The sequence below is a fragment of the Pantherophis guttatus genome, chromosome 5 (assembly GCF_059756535.1).
Source record: "Pantherophis guttatus breed Tessera chromosome 5, ASM5975653v1, whole genome shotgun sequence".
Classification (NCBI taxonomy): Eukaryota; Metazoa; Chordata; class Lepidosauria; order Squamata; family Colubridae; genus Pantherophis; species Pantherophis guttatus.
Window position 1 is genome coordinate 100,532,584 of NC_142067.1, and position 19,326 is coordinate 100,551,909.

Here is a 19,326-nt window from a genome sequence, read left to right on the forward strand (position 1 = left end):
GCTCTGGCCTAATAAGAAATATCTTTTTTTCCGTTACAACAAGTAATAAAATCTGATGTATGATATATGGGATAGAGAAAGAGCATCAAAGTAGGAATATGTGGTATGGGCAAGAACCATAGATGGTGTCTGTAATTTCCTTCAATTAAGCACAATTTACATTTTAATGAATTAAACCTTTTAAATTTGCCATGCCTTACTAGATTTTGTTTATTATTTGTTTATTACTTGTTTATTATTTATAACCATGACATACTGTACATAGCCTAATACTTGAAAATTTGCCAAGCTGTCACAGAAATATCCAAGTCAAAATCAGCCATCAGATGTCAAATGCTCATCTTTTTTTAAATAAATATAAAAGTGACTGAAATATATTGAGGTAGAGAAATGAGTACAAACACTCATATTCATTCAAATATTTTTCTAATCTTTATGACTGGTATCTTCAGCAAATAGACTTGAATATTTTTTCTATGTTGCTATTTTTTAATGGTTTCAGAATTGTATATACAACTCTTAAAATGTATTTCTTAATGTATGTATGAATTACTGTATTGACATAACAAGATAAACTGTAGACTGTAACTCTACTTTTTTCTCCACACTGGAGCTTAGCAGAAAATAAAAACCAAATATTTGACTGCATGCCTTTTATAAATAGGAAAAAAGGATCCTTAACAGGATACATTCATAAATGGAAATAACATTATTTAGAGTATTATATTCTATTTCTAGGTTCTAGGTTCAAAATGAAAAGGATCTTTAGATCCTTCCAAACCACAAGGAGTCTTATGAATCCTAAAATGTTATCAAATACATGTACATGTAGGACAAGTAGATTTACTATAACCTTCATTCTACAAACATAAACCACTTATAAACTCTTTGTATTAAAAATCTTGTTAATGTAGTTCAAGGCACTGTACTTTCATGAAAAATATAGTAATAATTAATGAACTGCATTACATTTTCTTCAGAAAAAATGATTTTCTATTTGTTTCATACACTTGGCATCTATGCATAAAAAGCAAATTTATCCAAATGAATGAACATACAGTAAGTAATGATATCTTGGACACAAAATTTGCAAGTTATATCTGCCATATAATAATCTCATAATTATATAACATCATTTACAAGTGAACAAATCTTCACATTCATGATCTCAACAGTTTTACAGTACAATACAATAGCTTTTACAATAGCCGATAAGATCATGGGCTATTCTTAAAGCAGACCAGAAAATTAACTGCACAGGTATAGGTTGGTAGTAACTGCATTTAATAGCAGTAATTGTATGACGGATCTTGGAGTCCTGGTGGACTCCATATTACTTAAATATGAGCCAGCAGTGTGTTGCAGGTGCCAAAAAGTACACAGTCCTAGGCTGCATTAACAGAGGGATAGAATCAAGATCACATGAAGTGTTAGAACCACTTTATAATGCCTTGGTAAAACCACACCTGGAATATTGCATCTAGTTTTGGTCACCACAATATAAAAAAGATGTTGAGACTCTAGAAAGGGTGCAGAGAAGAGCAACAGGATGATCAGGGGATTGGAAGCTAAAACATAGGAAGAATGTTGCAGGAATTGGGTATGTCTAGTTTAATGAAAAGGAGGACTTGGGTGACATGATAGCAGTTTCCCAATATCTAAGGAGCTGCCACAAAAAAGAAGGGGATCAACCTATTCTCCAAAACACCTGAAGGCACAACAAGAAGCAATGGATGGAAAATAATCAAGGAGAGAACTAACCTAGAAATAAGGAGAAAGAAAAGGAGAAATTTCTTGAGAACAATTAATAAGTGAAGCGTCCTGCATTCAAAAGTTGTGGGTGCTCCATCACTGGATGTTTTTAAGAAGAGATTAGATAGCGATTTGTCCGGACTTCATGCTTGAGCAGGAAGTTGGACTAGAAGACCTCCAAAGTCCCTTCCAACTCTATTATTCTATTCAGAATACCCAATCAGGCTATTTGGTAAACTCACATCTAAAAAGAATTTAAAGTAGAGATTTCTGGATTTCTACCGAATAGGCAAGAAAGATGGGCTACAGACTCCATCAGTCAAAGTATTTCGACTGGTGGGGTTTAAAAAGAGGGCCTTCTCCGCTATTGCCCCTGCTTTATAGAACATCTTGCCCTCAGAATTGAGGAAAGCTCACAATCTTCTGGCCAGTCAAAACTTGGTTACGTAACCTTGCATGGGGTTGCAGAGGCCCACACAACCACAGGGCTAGCTGACTTCATGAAAAACACCCACCACCACCTGTATTAACAATTGTTAATTCCCCATCTTGGAATTCTTCACCTTCTGAAATTTTTATAATGTTGCTTCTATAATTTTAAAACTTTTAATTCTAAATTATCCTGATTTTAACATTTAACTTTATTGATAATATTGTACACTGCCCAGAGTAGTTAAAATTTGAAGTATAAATAAAAATAAAATAATAAAATAATGTTTTATTGGCAATTTCCAAATTTACAGGGTGAATGAGAAAGCTGTTTTAATTTTAACTTATAACTTGTATCTATCTTTTATCTATCATCTATCTATGTATGTATGTATGTATGTATGTATGTATGTATGTATGTATGTATGTATGTATCTATCTATCTATCTATCTATCTATCTATCTATCTATCTCCATCCATCCATCCATCCATCCATCCTCTAATGTATATAGCCAATCATCTATCAAACTTTGAGCAGCAAACAAAATGAACACACAATACATTTTTTTTTCTTTTTACAATCCTGTAATCTCTTGCTTTGGGCTGGGAACGGGACAATTGAATGGAGCTGAGTGTTTACTGGCTGGATGCCCTTTCTGAGTCCTACATGGAGTTCACAGCAGATATTTTCTCTTTGCAACCTAATAGAGAAATATCTGTCGTTGTTTAGGATTAAACTCTCAATCTTCCCAGTGAGAGGCAAGTGCCTTCACCTCTAGGCCACCGTGCCACTCAAACATAGTACAATAAAAGAATAATTTAAAACAAAAAGCCCACACTAAGGCCCTAATAAAAATGCATCATTTACTTTCCACCCCATCAACACCTTCTATCAACATCCCAGCCCCAATGCCTGAGGCAAAAGTCTGGTCTTCACCACTTTCCTGTAAGCCAACAAAACCAGGCCATCTTCATATTCTGAGGGGAGGCCGTTCTATAAGGCATGCACTATGACAGAAAAGGCATACTTCCAAGGGCTCACCAGGCAACACTGCTTCTCCAGGGGATTTGGAGCATACCCACATTGTCAAATCTAGAAGGGCAGGCAGAAACCATAGGAGACAGATGGTTCTACAAGTAAATTCTGAAAGATCACCATAATCTGAATGTGATCTTTGATATATCATCGATCATGCTACATGGCTTCTCTTGAAGAAGCTTGTTAGTACAGTGGTTTACAGAGCCTTGGTAGTACAGTGGTCTAAAGCACCCTGTTCTTAAGACCAGCTGCCTGCAATTACTGCAGGTTCGAATCTCGCCAGGCTCAAGGTTGACTCAGCCTTCCATCCTTTCTAAGGTAGATAAATTGAGGACCCAGTTTGTGGGGGCAATAAGCTGACTTTGTATAAATATACAAAAGGATGAAGGCTTAGCGCACTGTAAGCCGCCCTGAGTCTCCGGAGAAGGGCGGCATATAAATCAATTAAAAAAAAAAAAAGAATGTTCAGAAGGAACAACTAAAACATGGTGGCCAGCTCTGTGCACTTTAAAATATGTAAAACTATTTTGACCCAACTAGTCTAAGGTACAAATCATTTCCAGTTAAACTTAAATGCTAGCTTTGACCAATATATGCTTAATCCTTCTTGCATCTCATTATGAAGAGGCTGTTGACCACACAAGCCAGACTCTTTTCTGACAAGTTGTTTTTACTACATTTTATGGAAACAGTAGAAAATGGTTGTTTTGCTGAAATTTAAGTGTTCTTTGGCTAGTTTCAAGGGTTAGGGTTAGAGCCAATTTCTCTTTTCATTTTGCTTTTGAAATTTATTGATTTTACTATATTGTTGCATTTATGTTTTTAAGTTGTGTTTTGAGGATCCTAGTGAGCAGATGGTGAGCGCAAAACTTTCAACAATTCCCTTTCAGATTCAATGCCACAGTAATAAGAGTCATCATAATGGAACACTTCATAAAATTGTTGTAAAAAGGAATGACATAAGCAACATCATAATAAGAACTCGTATTAGAAGCTATATAACAAAATGTATAATTGCATTCAGCTCAATTTCATTCCCAAAATACCATAGCAACAATTATAATAGTGCAACTCTATAATCACTTCAAGGTGAATCCAATTTTTTTTAAAAAAAGTCTTTACCTGTTGCAGGATGATTTGTCTTACTGCTCTTGGGTGTGCTCTCTCCTGTAATTCCACCATCAAGTTTTATTGGAGTTTTTCTTCTCCCTTTAATATGCTTCATTTTCTTATCCACTGAACTATTTACTATCACTTGCATACCATTGTCTTTTAATGTTACTGAATCCATTTTAAGGCCTTGGTTAATAATGTTGTTGGCTACAATATGAACTTCAGGGACCTCTCTTGAATCTTTTAAATTGTAAATGTCAATCTGAGTTTCACTTGAATTGTCGGGAGAATGAAATCTTACAGTAATGTTAGTTGTTCTTAATGATCTGCCACCATTATTACCAGCAGTTTTGTCCTGTTTCAAGTCAGGAAGCAAAGCCCCTTCTTTGCCATCCTCTTCAGATCCTCCACCCTTCACTTTATTATGTCTCACTGGTGTATCCATAAGAATATTTGGGGAAATCTTGTAAACCTTGTTACCCATCAGCACTGAATTGCTATTGGGGAACAGTCTTTCTTTTGCTGTTAGGCTACTAGGACTTGCCTTCTCTTTTACAGAGGATCCTGAAAAAATATAGTTGTATATGTTAAAAATTCCAGCAGAATACTCTGAACTAATCATGCAGTTTACAAATATAATTCATGTGACATTATTGATATTGTGATTCTTGGGTATTTTGCACGGAAAACATATGAGAGGGATAGATTTCCAGATAACTGGGTTTTAGATTAAGGTGTTCCCGAGTGCAAACACAATTGTAGTGTTACTGAGAATACATGGCCTTTTCCACAAAAAGATCACAAATGCCCACCACAATGACTACCTGCCTTTTACCAAATTCATGTTTTCAGTGAATGTTTTGCTTTGTTTTTCTGTGATTTCATGTTCATGCATCAAATTCCTTTGGTGCAGAACTTGGATTTGTTGATCTGCAAATGAAATAATCAGTAAGAATACATATAAGTGAAGACATACAAATTAAAGCATAACAGGAATTAAAAGTGTTATGATTTGATAACCAGTCTAGTCATAACTATTTGTATTGAATAGAAAATATTTACTTTAAAACTCTGGTTAAATATGTCTTTAAGTAAGTTATCATCTTGAATACCCTTTTCATCAGTTTTCTAATAAGGACATACTCAATAAGTTGCACATGAAATATTGTGAACTCTTGCACATTGTGAACTCTTCCAGGATGCTATAACAATACTAAAAATAAGAGTTACCAACTTCTGGTTTGTAAGAAGCAAAATAACAAACTGCAAACTATAAAACTCAAGGAAGTATTCTTATAAAACATTTTTGCAATATATAGGGCATGCCCTGCCTGGAGAATTTATAATTATAGCTGAACTCATAAACATATTTATTGGTACTAAGTCCTACTGAATTATTAAAACCATACCACTTGTTCAAGATTGCATCCATAAGTGGCAGTTATTTCATGTAATGCCACATCAATGCAAAATGATAGGTTTCTATTCCTAGCTGTAGTGTTTAAGGTGTATAATTAAACCTCCAAACACTCAACAATAATTGTTGATACAGGCTTGCATTTTTGTAGCTGGCATGAAAACTTTGAAACAATTTAATATAGTTAAAACTAATAATATTAAACAAGCTATGCAGTTGGGGGAGAAGCGATCTAAGAGTTAATTTGCACAAAAACAAAAAAGTTAGTGGTGTCTCACAATTGAAAAGAACTTTGGTGTAGATCGGGGGTGTCAAACTCAAGGCCTGCGGGCCAGATCTGGCCCACGGGATGCTTTGATCTGGCCCGCGGGACTGCCCTGGAAACAGCAAATGACTGGCCTGCAGTGGCTCTGCCAGCGAAAACGGAGGTCGGGAGGGCCACGTGGGGCTGTTCCAGGCTCCATTTTCAGCCATGACAGCCTTCTGCAGCCCTCTGGCAGTGAAAATGGAGCTCCATTTTCTCTGGCAGAGGGCTGCAGGAGGCCGTTGCAGCTGATAACAGAGCCCAGGAGACTGTTTTCGTGGCAAAGCACTTGGGCCACCACAGACACCCCTGACAAGTGATGTCATGCTGGCCATGCCCACCCTGGCCACACACCCCGAGGTCAAACACAACCCTGATGTGGCCCTCAATGAAATCAAGTTTGACACCCCCGATGTAGATCCTGCCTGAAAGATACCCATGATCATTATAACTTTTGTCTTTGATGGATCCATTCACCATAAATGTAATTCATTCCCTTCGGAAGCCACCAAATCAGTGGTTATTAATTTATTTAGCATATGACATCTACAGAGGCCATGCAATCACTTACATACAACACTGATAAACACATTGTAAGTACAAACACAAATATAAGTTTAAATAAGGCATCAAGAATTATGTGTATATGAAGTATGTGGACAATATGAGATAAATTATTAAATTAGGGTAAAACCCTGATAAAATTGCTATAATATGGTACCATAGTTGCAATAGGATAGATGTTATAATTTGATATTTAAGGAAGCTAACCATCTAACTACTTCTGACGTGGCTGCGATGAGATCATCCCAGGTACCTTGACATTTCCTGAGGAGACATTCTTGAACTATAGCTGCTATTGTTTATTCTGATGCACCACAAACGCATTGAGAGCTCTCTGCCATTCCCCAAAGAGCTTTGCCTTACTTCTGGCATGGCCTGTAGGGTATGAAGTGTAAACTACCTCCACAAGGGTATGCTTCGGGAGATGTTCTGTACTAACAGAGCACATCACGACCAAACTGGATATTGTATCTCTCCTGGTCAAACTACAGAGGCAGCAGGACTCCTCCCAAAATGGCTGGTGTGTGGTAAGAGACTTTCTTCTCTCTTGCTGACAATCTGTTGATTCAGCTGGTTCTCTGGCAGTGCTGCTCCCTGGATTTGAATGGAAGCACTTAGGAATGACCCAAGATGACTTTTGGACACCCATGGACTCATCTGGGAAGGGGATTCTTGAAGATTCCAGTTCCCTGTGGGAGGGGTTGGAAAGGCATTGGGCAAATCCATCTTCCTTTCAGCAACTTATTTTCTAAACGAGCTTGGGGTGAAATCTAAAATTTGTTACTACCAGTTCTGTGGGCGTGGCTTAGTGGGGGGGGGTTTACTTTTAAAAGCATTTTTTCGGCCGAAGAGGTTGTAGAAAAATTGCTTTTAAAAGTAAAAAAGCCTCTGATGATCGCGCAGCTCAGCCGGGCATGGGGGGGGGCGTGCAGGGGTTTTTGCTACCGGTTCTCTGAACCACCTGCCGCCATCACTACTGGATCAGGCGATCCGGTCTGAACCAGGAGCATTTCACTCCTGGTATTAACTTTCACTTTTTGAATGTATTATTTTACTTTGCTTTTTGCTTTTAAAAGTTGACTAAATGTTTGAATGCTGATTTATTTTAAACTCCTGTTGGACTCCAGCTGCTTTTTCTTCTTTTTGATTTATGTTACTGTTTTATATAACCTTTGCTTTCCTCATAAGAAAGCATAGTATGTTTTGGGATGGTGAAGTTCTTTCACAGATTGACCCAGATTATTGGGGGCTCTGTAAACCGCTTAGAGTGGGCTGTAAAAGCACTATAAAGTGGTATATAAGTCTAAGTGCTATTGCTATTGTTATTTGATTTACACTAATATTGAACTCTCATCACAGGGTTACTGCATTTTTTGTATTTGCAAAATATTTGGAGTTCATCTCTTTTGAATTTTTCTTTCAGTCTTGGATTGAAATATCCAGAAAATATCTTTGTTTCCTTCTGCTTCAGTCTTCTGTTCCCAGGTCAAACTACACAGAGCAACAATGTATCACAATGCAGACAAGGAAGGTGGCTGAAAAGACTCTCTGGTAAAGTGTAACTTTTGGTTGAAATTTTTTTTTTTAAAGTTTGATGAGATGGTAATGGAAAATATGCAGAAGCTTTGAATTTATTATTCGTATTTATTTATTATTCGTATTTCTATGCCGCCCACTCTCCAAGGACTCTGGGCGGCTTACACCAAAGACAGTATACTAAATAGCATGTTGCCCCCAACAATCTGGGTCCTCATTTTACCCACCTCGGAAGGATGGAAGGCTGAGTCAACCTTGAGCCGGTGAGATTTGATCTGCTGATCTGCTGAACTAGCAGTCAGCTGAAGTAGCTGCAGTACTGTACTCTAACCACTGCACCACCTCATTAAATTCACAAAAGGACTCTAATATGAAAGTTGCAGATGAGAGAGGACTTCACAGACGGAGAAGTAACTTAGAAGTGAATTAGAAGTTTGACTGAAGAGAGAAAAGACAAATTATATTTTCCAAGGATGACTGCGAGAGATTGGAGAATGGATTTATTACCCTTAATTTGAAACCACTTCTATTTGGACTTTGTTGGGAAGATAGATCTGCTATAGAGATTGAATTTATTATATTTACTGTAATTAGACAATTGATAAGATATTCCATTAAGAAACAAATGTGGATATTTGATCCAGGATGAATTACTTAAATTTTGGGATGGTTTGGGTATAGATAAAATTTGTGGCAAATTTTCTATGACATGATTACAATAACAGTTGATTAACAGAGGGTTCTGAAATTTTAACTACTACTTCTTCTTCTCCTCCTCCTCCTCCTCCTCCTCCTCCTTCCTCTTCTTCATCGACATCATCATCAACATTATCATTTTAATGTTATTATTGTTATTATTCTTGTTAACTACTTTGTCATTATTATACTATATAGATACAGGTCACTAATTTGCAAATGGATTTATTAGTTCAAAAATTTGGGCGGGAAGGCTGTTTTGCAAGGGTGGGAACCAATGTTGTACTAATGTATTAATCAGTATTTAATTAGGACAATAATATGTGCATATATTGTGGAGTTTTAATTCACTTTTTAATGTTTAAATTATTTTGTTTGTTTTTTGTTTTTTTACAAACATTTTATAGTTTTGTATTTTAACTTTTCTTTGAATACAAAAAAATAAATGGGGAAAAAAACTTAAAAGGCAGGCAAAATCTCCAGAAATCTGTTTAATAAAAGGAGATGGGGGGGAAAACTGCTAAGGCAGCAATAAGATTATAACAGTTAAGAACTCACTGACAAAAAACAGTAGTCATCTTCATATATTGTCTGATGTTGTCAGATAAAATATGTAAAGCTATCCCAAATCCCTAATAAATAAATATAAATGAATAAAATGAATAAAATATTAATACACAATTAACTATTTTTAATTATTTTGAGGGAAAGAGAGCTCAGGTTATGGGTTATATTTTAAATATAAATACAAAACTAAACCCAGTTTGTGGGGGCAATAAGCTGACTTTGTATAAATATACAAAATTATGAAGGCTATTGCTTAACACATTGTAAGCCACCCTGAGTCTCCGGAGAAGGGCGGCATATAAATCAAATTTAAAAAAAATAATATTCCACACACCTTTGTATTGTAATATGTCATGTTACTATGCTACCAGAAAATGGCTACTTACCAAGGAATTTAATAATTTCTTTAAGATTATTTTTTGAATCTGCTGAAGCATAAGCATCTGCAATAAATAAATAATAAGTTCATGTTTAATTATTTTACATCAGTTTAATCAATTATACTAAAACTTTCTGAAAAGTCTGGGGATGTTATATCAAGACATGTACCCACTGAACTTGGCAGAAGATAAAACCAAATTTTCTGTTTAGAGAGATACATGATACATTAAGAAAATTTGTGCCATATTCTTTCTAAGGTCCTCTTTTTCATAGTTTATTCAACCTGTAATTCAAGCCATTTTTAACCATGGCATTGTCTAACAGTGATTAGACTCATGATATTTTATTTGATTTACAAATTCTGATCCAATGAAGCATCCTAGCCTTCAGAAATGGTAGAAATCAAAAGTTCACACTTGGAGTAGGGTGGGGAAGGAATAAAGTAGTGAAAGTGGATGACTTTTTAATTCACAAAAAACCAGACTGAGTTCAAGGAAATATTTTCTTGTGTAAACTGTTTTGAAGCAAATGGGTATTATTTTGATTAGGCCAATAAACAGTAAATTAAGCTGGGTGACATGCAAAGATAAGGTGAGGAAAATCTCAAGAACTCAAATTGGACAACTAGAAAGCAAACCTGAATTTGTGCGTTATTCCACAAAGAGGTTCCATTAACCCCTAATGGAGAAAAAATGGAGAATTTTCAGTGTTAAGAGCTTTTCTGAAATGGAGCCATTACTAGAAGAATTGGGAAATACCTTAAGAGAAGAAAAAAAAAACCTACTAAAAATAAGATGTTGCTTCATCTCTAATTTGACCAATACTGAAATATTAAAAGAACGCATGACATGGATACTTGGTTCACCTCAAACTCCAATAGATCCCTGATTTCAGTTTTTGTTTATATTGTAGAATGTAAAAAATGGCTGCTAAAGTAACGTAAAAGAAAAGTTCACTTTGAAAACAAATCTTGTAGACGGCTAAGCGACTCATTTCACCTCTTAATTGTTCCCTAAAAACAAAAAACAGGCCAGCCAGGGATATAAGATGCCTGCTGGGTACCTTAAAATTAAGCCAAACCAAAAGCACCCATTTTGCTCCATCCCACAAAGAAGATCTTAAAGACATGGCCTTGTCACCAGGCCTGGATGGCTTACAACAGTAAAACGGAAAAAAATATTTAAAATGTAAACAAATAAAGCAATGAGAACAATACAAATAAACAACAAAAGTGCAATAATATGAATTAAAATATTTTAAAAATTAAAATAAGCATCCACCCATGCTGATAATGCAATGATGTCCAAACATGCTGCTATCTGTGTTTCCCCAAACACTGTGTTTCTTATTTTCTTTTGGGCCCCAAAATAAGCACTAGGGCTTATTTTAGGGGAAATTTAGGGGTGATCAGCCTAGCTAGGCGCCCCATTCCCAGCGCACATGTAAGAGCCTGCAAGTGCACGGGGACTGATGGCATCCGGCAGCAACTGAAGTGTGATTGTCCTTGGTCGATGCACTCTGGGGCTGCGGAAAGCAGAAGGCAGGGAGCGGAAGGCAGGTGATCCTGACACACGGAGTGGAAGGCAGGCAATCCTGACGCATGGAGTGGAAGGCAGGCAAGCCAAGAGACACAAAGGTGATCTTCCTGCAGCCGGCTGCTGCTTCAGTTCACTACCACTCGGTTTTCTCACGGCCCACATGGCTTGTCTGGATCACCTGCCTCCCAACACTTCTGCTTCCACTTGCTGCTTGTACTGGTACTCCGTGCTTGCCGCCTCCTATGCTGCCCATGCCCATCCCCTTCACTAGAGCTTAGTTTTGGGGAAGGGCTTATATTAGATGCACGCATAAAAAAACAGGCTGGGACTCATTTTTGGGGTAGGTTGTATTTTTGGGGAAACATGGTATCTATGGCACTTGAAAAATTAGTATGGCTCCCAGCCAAGCTCTAACTGCTAGGTGAGAGACCTAAATAGATCCATTTCTAGCTAGTTAGCTGTCATCAGTAGGCCACACCCATATCTTATGTATCCTCCCTGTAAAGGTACAGTATCAATTTTCTTACTCCTTCGTAGGGTTTATGTGTGTTTTTCTTCTAGCCAGGTTTTCCCTATGTAGCCAAGGTTTTTTTTGTAGCTCCAGCTCAGTAGAATCACATCTACTCGGTTCTGGGCTTTTTTCCTTTCTAACACCTAGCAAGCTCTAACTGCTAGGTGGGAGACCTAAATAGATCCATTTCTAGCTAGTTAGCTGTCATCAGTAGGCCACACCCATATCTTATGTATCCTTCCTGTAAAGGTACAGTATCAATTTTCTTACTTCTTCGTAGGGTTTATGTGTGTTTTTCTTCTAGCCAGGTTTTCCCTACGTAGCCAAGGTTTTTTTTGTAGCTCCAGCTCAGTAGAATCACATCTACTCGGTTCTGGGCTTTTTTCCTTTCTAACACCTAGCAAGCTCTAACTGCTAGGTGGGAGACCTAAATAGATCCATTTCTAGCTAGTTAGCTGTCATCAGTAGGCCACACCCATATCTTATGTATCCTCCCTGTAAAGGTACAGTATCAATTTTCTTACTTCTTCGTAGGGTTTATGTGTGTTTTTCTTCTAGCCAGGTTTTCCCTACGTAGCCAAGGTTTTTTTTGTAGCTCCAGCTCAGTAGAATCACATCTACTCGGTTCTGGGCTTTTTTCCTTTCTAACACCTAGCAAGCTCTAACTGCTAGGTGGGAGACCTAAATAGATCCATTTCTAGCTAGTTAGCTGTCATCAGTAGGCCACACCCAACGGCTTTGCCGTTTTCTTGTTCTCTGTCTTGGATTTTAGTGGGGGTTTCTTTTTGGATTAGGTTGGTGATCTTATTTCTTTGGAATCCATTGGATGTTAGTACGTTAGTGAGAGTGTGTAGTTCGGTTTTTAGGTGTTGTTCGTCAGCTAAGCGTTTTGTTCTGGAAATGAGTGTCTTGGCTACAGAGTTGATCTGGGCAGGGTGGTGGTGTGAGAGTGCGTGCAGATAGCGGTTTGTGTGTGTTTTCTTCTGGTAGATAGTGTGTCCTAGGGAGCCATTGGATTTTCTGTAGATTAAGACATCCAGGAAGGGAAGTTGGTTGTTCGCTTCTGTTTCCATGGTGAACTGTATTTTGGGGTGTAGGCTGTTGAGGTGTGTGAGGAAGTTGTCCAGTTTTTCTTTCCCATGTGGCCAGATTATGAAGGTCTACATATCTGAGCCAGAGTTTGGGTTTGTGATTGGATTTTTCTAGAGCTTGGGTTTCAAAGTATTCCATATAGAGGTTGGCAATGACAGGTGAGAGGGGTGATCCCATGGGTGCTCCTTCTATTTGTTTGTATTTCTGTCCATTATAGATGAAGTATGTGTTGGATAGGCAGTGGTTAGTCAGATCTAAGATGTGCTTGGGGGGGTTATATTTGTTTTGGATAACTGTCAAGGCTTCTTTGATTGGTACTTGGGTGAAGAGGGATATGACATCGAAGCTCACGAGTAGGTCACTGGGCTGTAAGTTTTGTTGCTTTATGATGTCTATGAACTGGAATGAGTTTTTTACATATGAGGTGATGGATTCTGCATAGGGTTGTAGTTGTTTGGCAAGAAATTTGGCTAGGTTTTGTAGAGGTGAGCCTATGGAGCTGACTATGGGTCTAAGTGGGGTTCCTTCTTTGTGTATCTTGGGGAGATCATAAAGCTTAGGGCATCTGGATGATTTCTCTCTGGGAATGATTCTTTGCTGAATCTCTTCGCTGATGGGGGAGGCTTCCTCCTCCCATACATAAAAGGCACCACAGACAGAATAAGCAAAATCCTCCACAAACATAACATCAAGACAGCATTCTGCACAAACCGAAAAATATCCACCATCCTAAGGAACCCCAAAGACAAAATTGAATTAGAAAATCAAGGAGTATATGAAATCCCATGCACCGCCTGCCCCACCACATACATCGGACAAACCAACAGACGAATAAGTGCACGCATAGAAGAACACAAGAACTCAGTCAGAAAAGAGGAACCAACTTCTTCCCTGGTCCAACACCTTAAAGCCACAGGACACGATATTGACTTTAAAAAGACCAGAACTATCGCCAAAACTGAACACTTTAACAACTGAATAATCAGAGAAGCCATCGAGATAGAAAAACGCCCACACAGCATGAACAAACGAGACGATACCTCCCGCCTACCAGCCATTTGGAAACCCGCCCTTATTGACAAACGAGTCCCTAACACGACGAATGACACCAGACACACACTCACGAGAGCCACACAGGATGTCACCACCATACATCCACGCAGAAAGCAGACTTAAACCTACACTGATAATGAGCCACGACCAAGGACCAGAAGCCAGACCGCAGCCGCATCATTAGCCACTTTAAACCCCTCCAATCCATACATGAAGCAGACTGACACCCACCATGAAGAGCTCGCACGGCCACAAACACGAAGCCAAACAACAACAATGCAGCTCACCAGCTCAAATCCCCCTGCAACTCAGACTAAGCTGAGCACAACCAAGCCCCCACCCAAACAGAACACACCCCCAGCCAATCAGAGCACAACCAACCCTCCATCCAATCAGAGCACAGCCAAGCCCCTAACCAATCAGAACACACCTCCACCCAATCAGAACACAGCCAAGTCCCCACCCAATCAGCTCACATCCCCACTAGCAGTTAAAAGGAAGAGACAGCTGCGATCTCACATTGCTCCTGGAAGCACAAAGCCGAGAACACCAGCCTGAAGATGACGAATGAGACTTCGTCGAAACGTCGCCAAGACACTTCCAATTTTACGTGGGAGAAGACGCGAATAACCAAAGACCTACATATATATATATATATATACATACATACATACATACATATATATATATACATACATACATACATACATACATACATACATATATATATATATATATATATATATATATGTAAATATGACATTAAGAACTAATATTGGTTCTCAACCTACTTCTACTTGGAGATAGAAGAACAATAAATCACCAGTCAGTTAGACTGGCTACAGTCTAGAGAACTATTCACTCTGGCATGACCATCCATCATCAGAGTGATTCTGAAAGCCACAACATATTCAAAAAGTATATGCATGAATCCAAACTTCCAACTCTAAAGCAATGACAAAGCTGATTTTCAAATGGTCTTAATGACAGACAATCTGCATACCAATTGACTCATTTGCGCACATGATAGCTTAGAACAATACAAGAAAAATATGTAAAAAGGTCTGTAATGGTGCATGACAATTGCTTCCAAGTATGCTGACCTTTGGTAAATGAAACAAACAAAAAGTACAGTACATTTTTTGAGGAAACATTAATGGGTGATTAAGAATGAGTACAGCTGCATCATCTGAACACTTGGTTAAAAATATTCTTTTTGTATTCAGTGTCAGTCCCATAATTATGATTGAAAACAATGTGGGAGGAAGCAAGTAAGCCTATGCGGTAAATATCTTTTTAAAAACAACTATATGGTTTTTAACAACACTGTCAAATGTCAGCTTGCTCATTACTCTTCCAACTTCTATTATTTATTCAATGATCTTATTATTATTATACTGTACATAGTTACTAAAGTAGTATGGCACATTTTAATTTCTAGTGATTGCAGCATAGACAAGTTTATAAAGTATTCATCAAATAAATGCAAATAAAATAATTGAAGTAGACTCTTTGCCTATTTGTCAGAAATCATATAATAATAATGAAATAAACAAATCCCTGTTTCTAAAATTGGAATGTAAAAGCTATATCTCCATTCCCACTGTTGGAAGAAACATCCTTCTGGGTTCTGCTCCAAGTGGGGAAACAGACACTGGAAACATGGAGACTGCTTGGAAAGATGGTTTAATGGTGGACAGGATCACATGGCTTGAGTTCCTGAACAGAAAAGGGGCAGATACAGTAAATCCTCGGGTTTTTATGCTCTCTCTGGCTCTGCATTACTTGGGGCCCCGAAAGAGTATCCTGATTGGTTGCCAGACTCCCAGGGGGTGGGGGTCTTGCTGGCTGATGCAATCTTCCCAGGTGCCATGTGGTGGGTTTCTGCTGCTATTGTGTAGAGGGCTAATCCTATCTTTGGTAATTCCTACTATGGCTCTGCCTGAAGGAGGCAGATCTTTGTTATGTAGAATAGACTGGCCCAGGCCTTAATGGCCCATTGACAAAGGGTGGGGGGCAGGAAGGTGGGAGCTGCTTTGTCTGTAAAATATGCTTCTCATATTTCTCATCCAGGGAAATATAATATTCTGCCTTTTTCATATTTCCTAAAATATTTCACTCTTCCAGGAAAGGGGTGGGTGCTAACTTCCTACACCACCTTACTCCAGGGGAAGGATACTGCAAAATCTCCATTCCCACCACACTCTGGGGCCAGCCAGAGGCGGTATTTGCCGGTTCTCCAAACTACTCAAAATTGCCGCTACCAATTCTCCAGAACCTGTCAGAACCTGGCTGAATTTCCACTCCTGGTCCTCACCAACCTCCATTGCACCTCCCTCCTCTCAGCTCTGCGAGGCCTGGGATCAACTTGGCAACTTGAAGACATGTGGACTTCAACTCCCAGAATTCCCCAGGCAGCAAGCACACTGACTGGGAAATTCTGGGAGTTGAAATCAACTTATTTTCAAGTTGCCAAGCTTGAGAAACACTAGTTTATGTGCTGTGCTGGCACAGAAACAGCTGAAGTTTTGAGCACTATCTTTCATTATGTGTGAAACTGTTCCACCTTCTCATTTTCCAGGTCTCCCTTTTGTTCTCTGTTTTCTTGGTCCCTAAGTCTCCATTAAATCAAAGAGAAGGCTCTTTGAGAAAGCCACACTAAACTGCTACCCATAAATTATTGCGTTGGCACATAAGTATACTGGCATGAGTTGTTCTGCCTGCATTGCTGATCCCTGATCTGCAAACATAAGGGTCTGGTGAAGGACACTGTCTTACATTCTTACTGCAAGCCAAATTAAGTAAAGGGATTGCTATATTCCCCAGCTATGTTTTCCTTTCCATTTCCTGGCAGGAGAACATCGACAATTATTCTCCTTAATGGGGCAGTATTGGGCACACGTAGATGGGTGCTTAGAACAGCAGGATTAACCACTTCTTAACACACAGCTGTAATCTGTCAGTAGAGCTTTTTCTGGACTGAGTTCTAGAGGTTTTTCTGAAAGAACACTAAACCTGTGTTCATAAATAGCCCAGGGAACATGCAGTAGGCATGGAGAAAATGTGCAATGTAAAACAAGAGGTAATGATGAGGAAACTCCACCTTTGACTAGTACTCCAAAGCTATGCCAGTGTTGGCAGCAAATGGGCAGAATATCAAATTCTGACCATATGGCTAGCAGCATCTACTGCCACTAAAAGCCAGAATGAAGTAAGCAAAATGGCACAATCCTCCCATCAAAGTAATGATAAAAGAAAATGAAACCCTTTGTCCAGAGAGGCAACAGAAAACTTGTAAGCTCATCAGATAACAGAATTAGCAACAGATTGCTGACATAACAGCCACCTTTCTCAATTTAAATTAATCTTCTCTGCTGCATAGCACTTGCCCCCTTTTCTTTCTTTTTAAACATAAGTTTAATGCTCTTTCAAAACACCACTAAACAGCACTAAACCTATACTTATAAGGAACCCGCTTAAATCCTTACAAGTGCTATAGAAAGTACCAATCAGGCATTATGCCAGCAAATGTCTCTGAGGAAGCCAGATATCCTGCAGCCATGTTCATGGCCAAGTCGAAATGGTAACAGAGGGTAGGATTTAGTTTCAGTAACTAGAAGAAAGCAGGCATACTGGCAGCAGCCTAAAGTGGCCAATAGAAGCTGGGCAATCCCTAACCCCTTGACTGTCTAGCCATCAAATGATTGGGGGAAAATAGCAGTTCATATTCTAGAACTGAAAAAGTATTGTCAGAAAAGCAAACATTCCACTTTAGCTCAGGGTGATTTTAAGCCGCTTCGGGTGGAGATGAGATGAGGGCACCATCATGAGACAATGTCCAAAGATAGGAAGGGGGGAGACTATTACCAGGAAACATTGCTACCATGATTGGTGAGTTCAGGAAGAATCAGTCTACAGACATAATTTGTAGATTCTATCGCCTGGAGCAAAAATCAGAACAACAGTAAATATTTCTGGTTCTGATGGCTAAAGCTATCTGACTAGCGTATGCCCAATTCATCTTGATAAGACACAAGTTGTGTACTAAGAAAATAATCTTGACTCTCTTGCTCCAGAGAACCTGGCTCACAGGATGCCAAAAAGCATAAATAGGATTTTTCAGGTCTTTGACCACAATTATCTCTAACGTCCCATAAAGTGCATCATCAGTACATGATTTAAAGTTTGCAGATGAGTTTAAACCAGGGGTCTCCAACCTTGGCAACTTTAAGCCTGGTGGACTTCAACTCCCAGAATTCCCCAGCCAGCGAATTCTGGGAATTGAAGTCCTCCAGGCTTAAAGTTGCCAAGGTTGGAGACCCCTGGTTTAAACAGTCAGGAAAACCAAGTGTCTGGTTCTGAACATTTGGGTTCAAGTTCTCTTCCGTGCTTGCTTTCACTAGACAAGCCTGAGAAAAATCATTTATTATCAACTTGTCAAATCAGACCGGGAACGGAAACCCAACAACGTTATTGTGAAGAACCCCGAGAAGGTGATACGAAGCAATCTGGAGAGCGTTACCGAAATGGCAATTCGTCAGAGCCGACGGGGTTCACAAAACGGGTTCACCACCACATCCGCGGTCCCCACCCTACCTGAACCCGACCCACGCTACCTGGGTCACGTTCTCCCAGTCGGAACCCCGGCTGACTTTCTCGGCTGGGCAAAAAAGCGAGGAGGAGGAGAAGATAGGCGGGTGCTGCACCCGTGCCAAAGCGCGCCATGATTCTCCAGCGACTACCTGATGTAGGAGCCTGGAAAGTCTCCTAACATCCCTTTCTCCTCTTTATTTTCTTGGGGGTTCGGTCGCTAAGACGCGGGCGACGGCGGCAGAACCCTCGCGGCTCTGTGACCTCATTCCCACGTGTTCCTAGCCCGCTCGGTCGCTCTCTCCTTGCCCGGGTCGAAGCGCAAGCGCGAGCAAACCGCAGAGGGCGCCCCCCTCGCCTGAAGGCTTTCTATAGGGCTGGCGGCCCGAGTGGGGGCTAAGAAAAGGCGAGGTTTTGTTCCCTTCTTCGTCTGCTCAGCCCGAAGGTGATCCTGGAAGAAGAGAAAGCGGCAATATATATTTTTCCCCTTAGAGAAACGCGTTTCTCGGGATAGCAGAAAGAGCTTCTAAAACACCCCCGACTCTCCAGCAGTTATTATTTCTGACTTCCACAAGATCTAGAATGCTTGCTCGCCATAAAATTGAACGAAACTTTTCGGAAGGATTGGAAAATTCGAAATAGTCCTGAAATACTTCTGGAAAGCTCCTGAAAAGCGCAAGCGGGAGGGGGGCTTCACTCAGCTTCCTGCCTCAGAGAGCTCTAGATCAGTCTGCTTAGACCAG

General features: G+C 39.4%; 1 protein-coding gene across 2 annotated transcripts in view; it reads right to left on the bottom strand.

Annotated features, from left to right (window-relative positions):
* LOC117666327 (uncharacterized) overlaps positions 1 to 18,832 on the bottom strand; it is a 41,753-nt gene extending 22,921 nt beyond the window's left edge. For both annotated transcript variants that reach the window (XM_087895428.1, XM_087895426.1), the window contains exons 1-3: positions 18,610 to 18,832; positions 9,805 to 9,861; positions 4,344 to 5,264 (exon numbers count right to left, since the gene is read on the bottom strand). In XM_087895428.1, the coding sequence (XP_087751554.1) occupies positions 4,344 to 4,956 (613 nt within the window). In that variant the 5' untranslated portion in view covers positions 4,957 to 5,264; positions 9,805 to 9,861; positions 18,610 to 18,832. The remainder of the gene's footprint in view (positions 1 to 4,343; positions 5,265 to 9,804; positions 9,862 to 18,609) is intronic.
* Between the last annotated feature and the right edge of the window lie 494 nt (positions 18,833 to 19,326).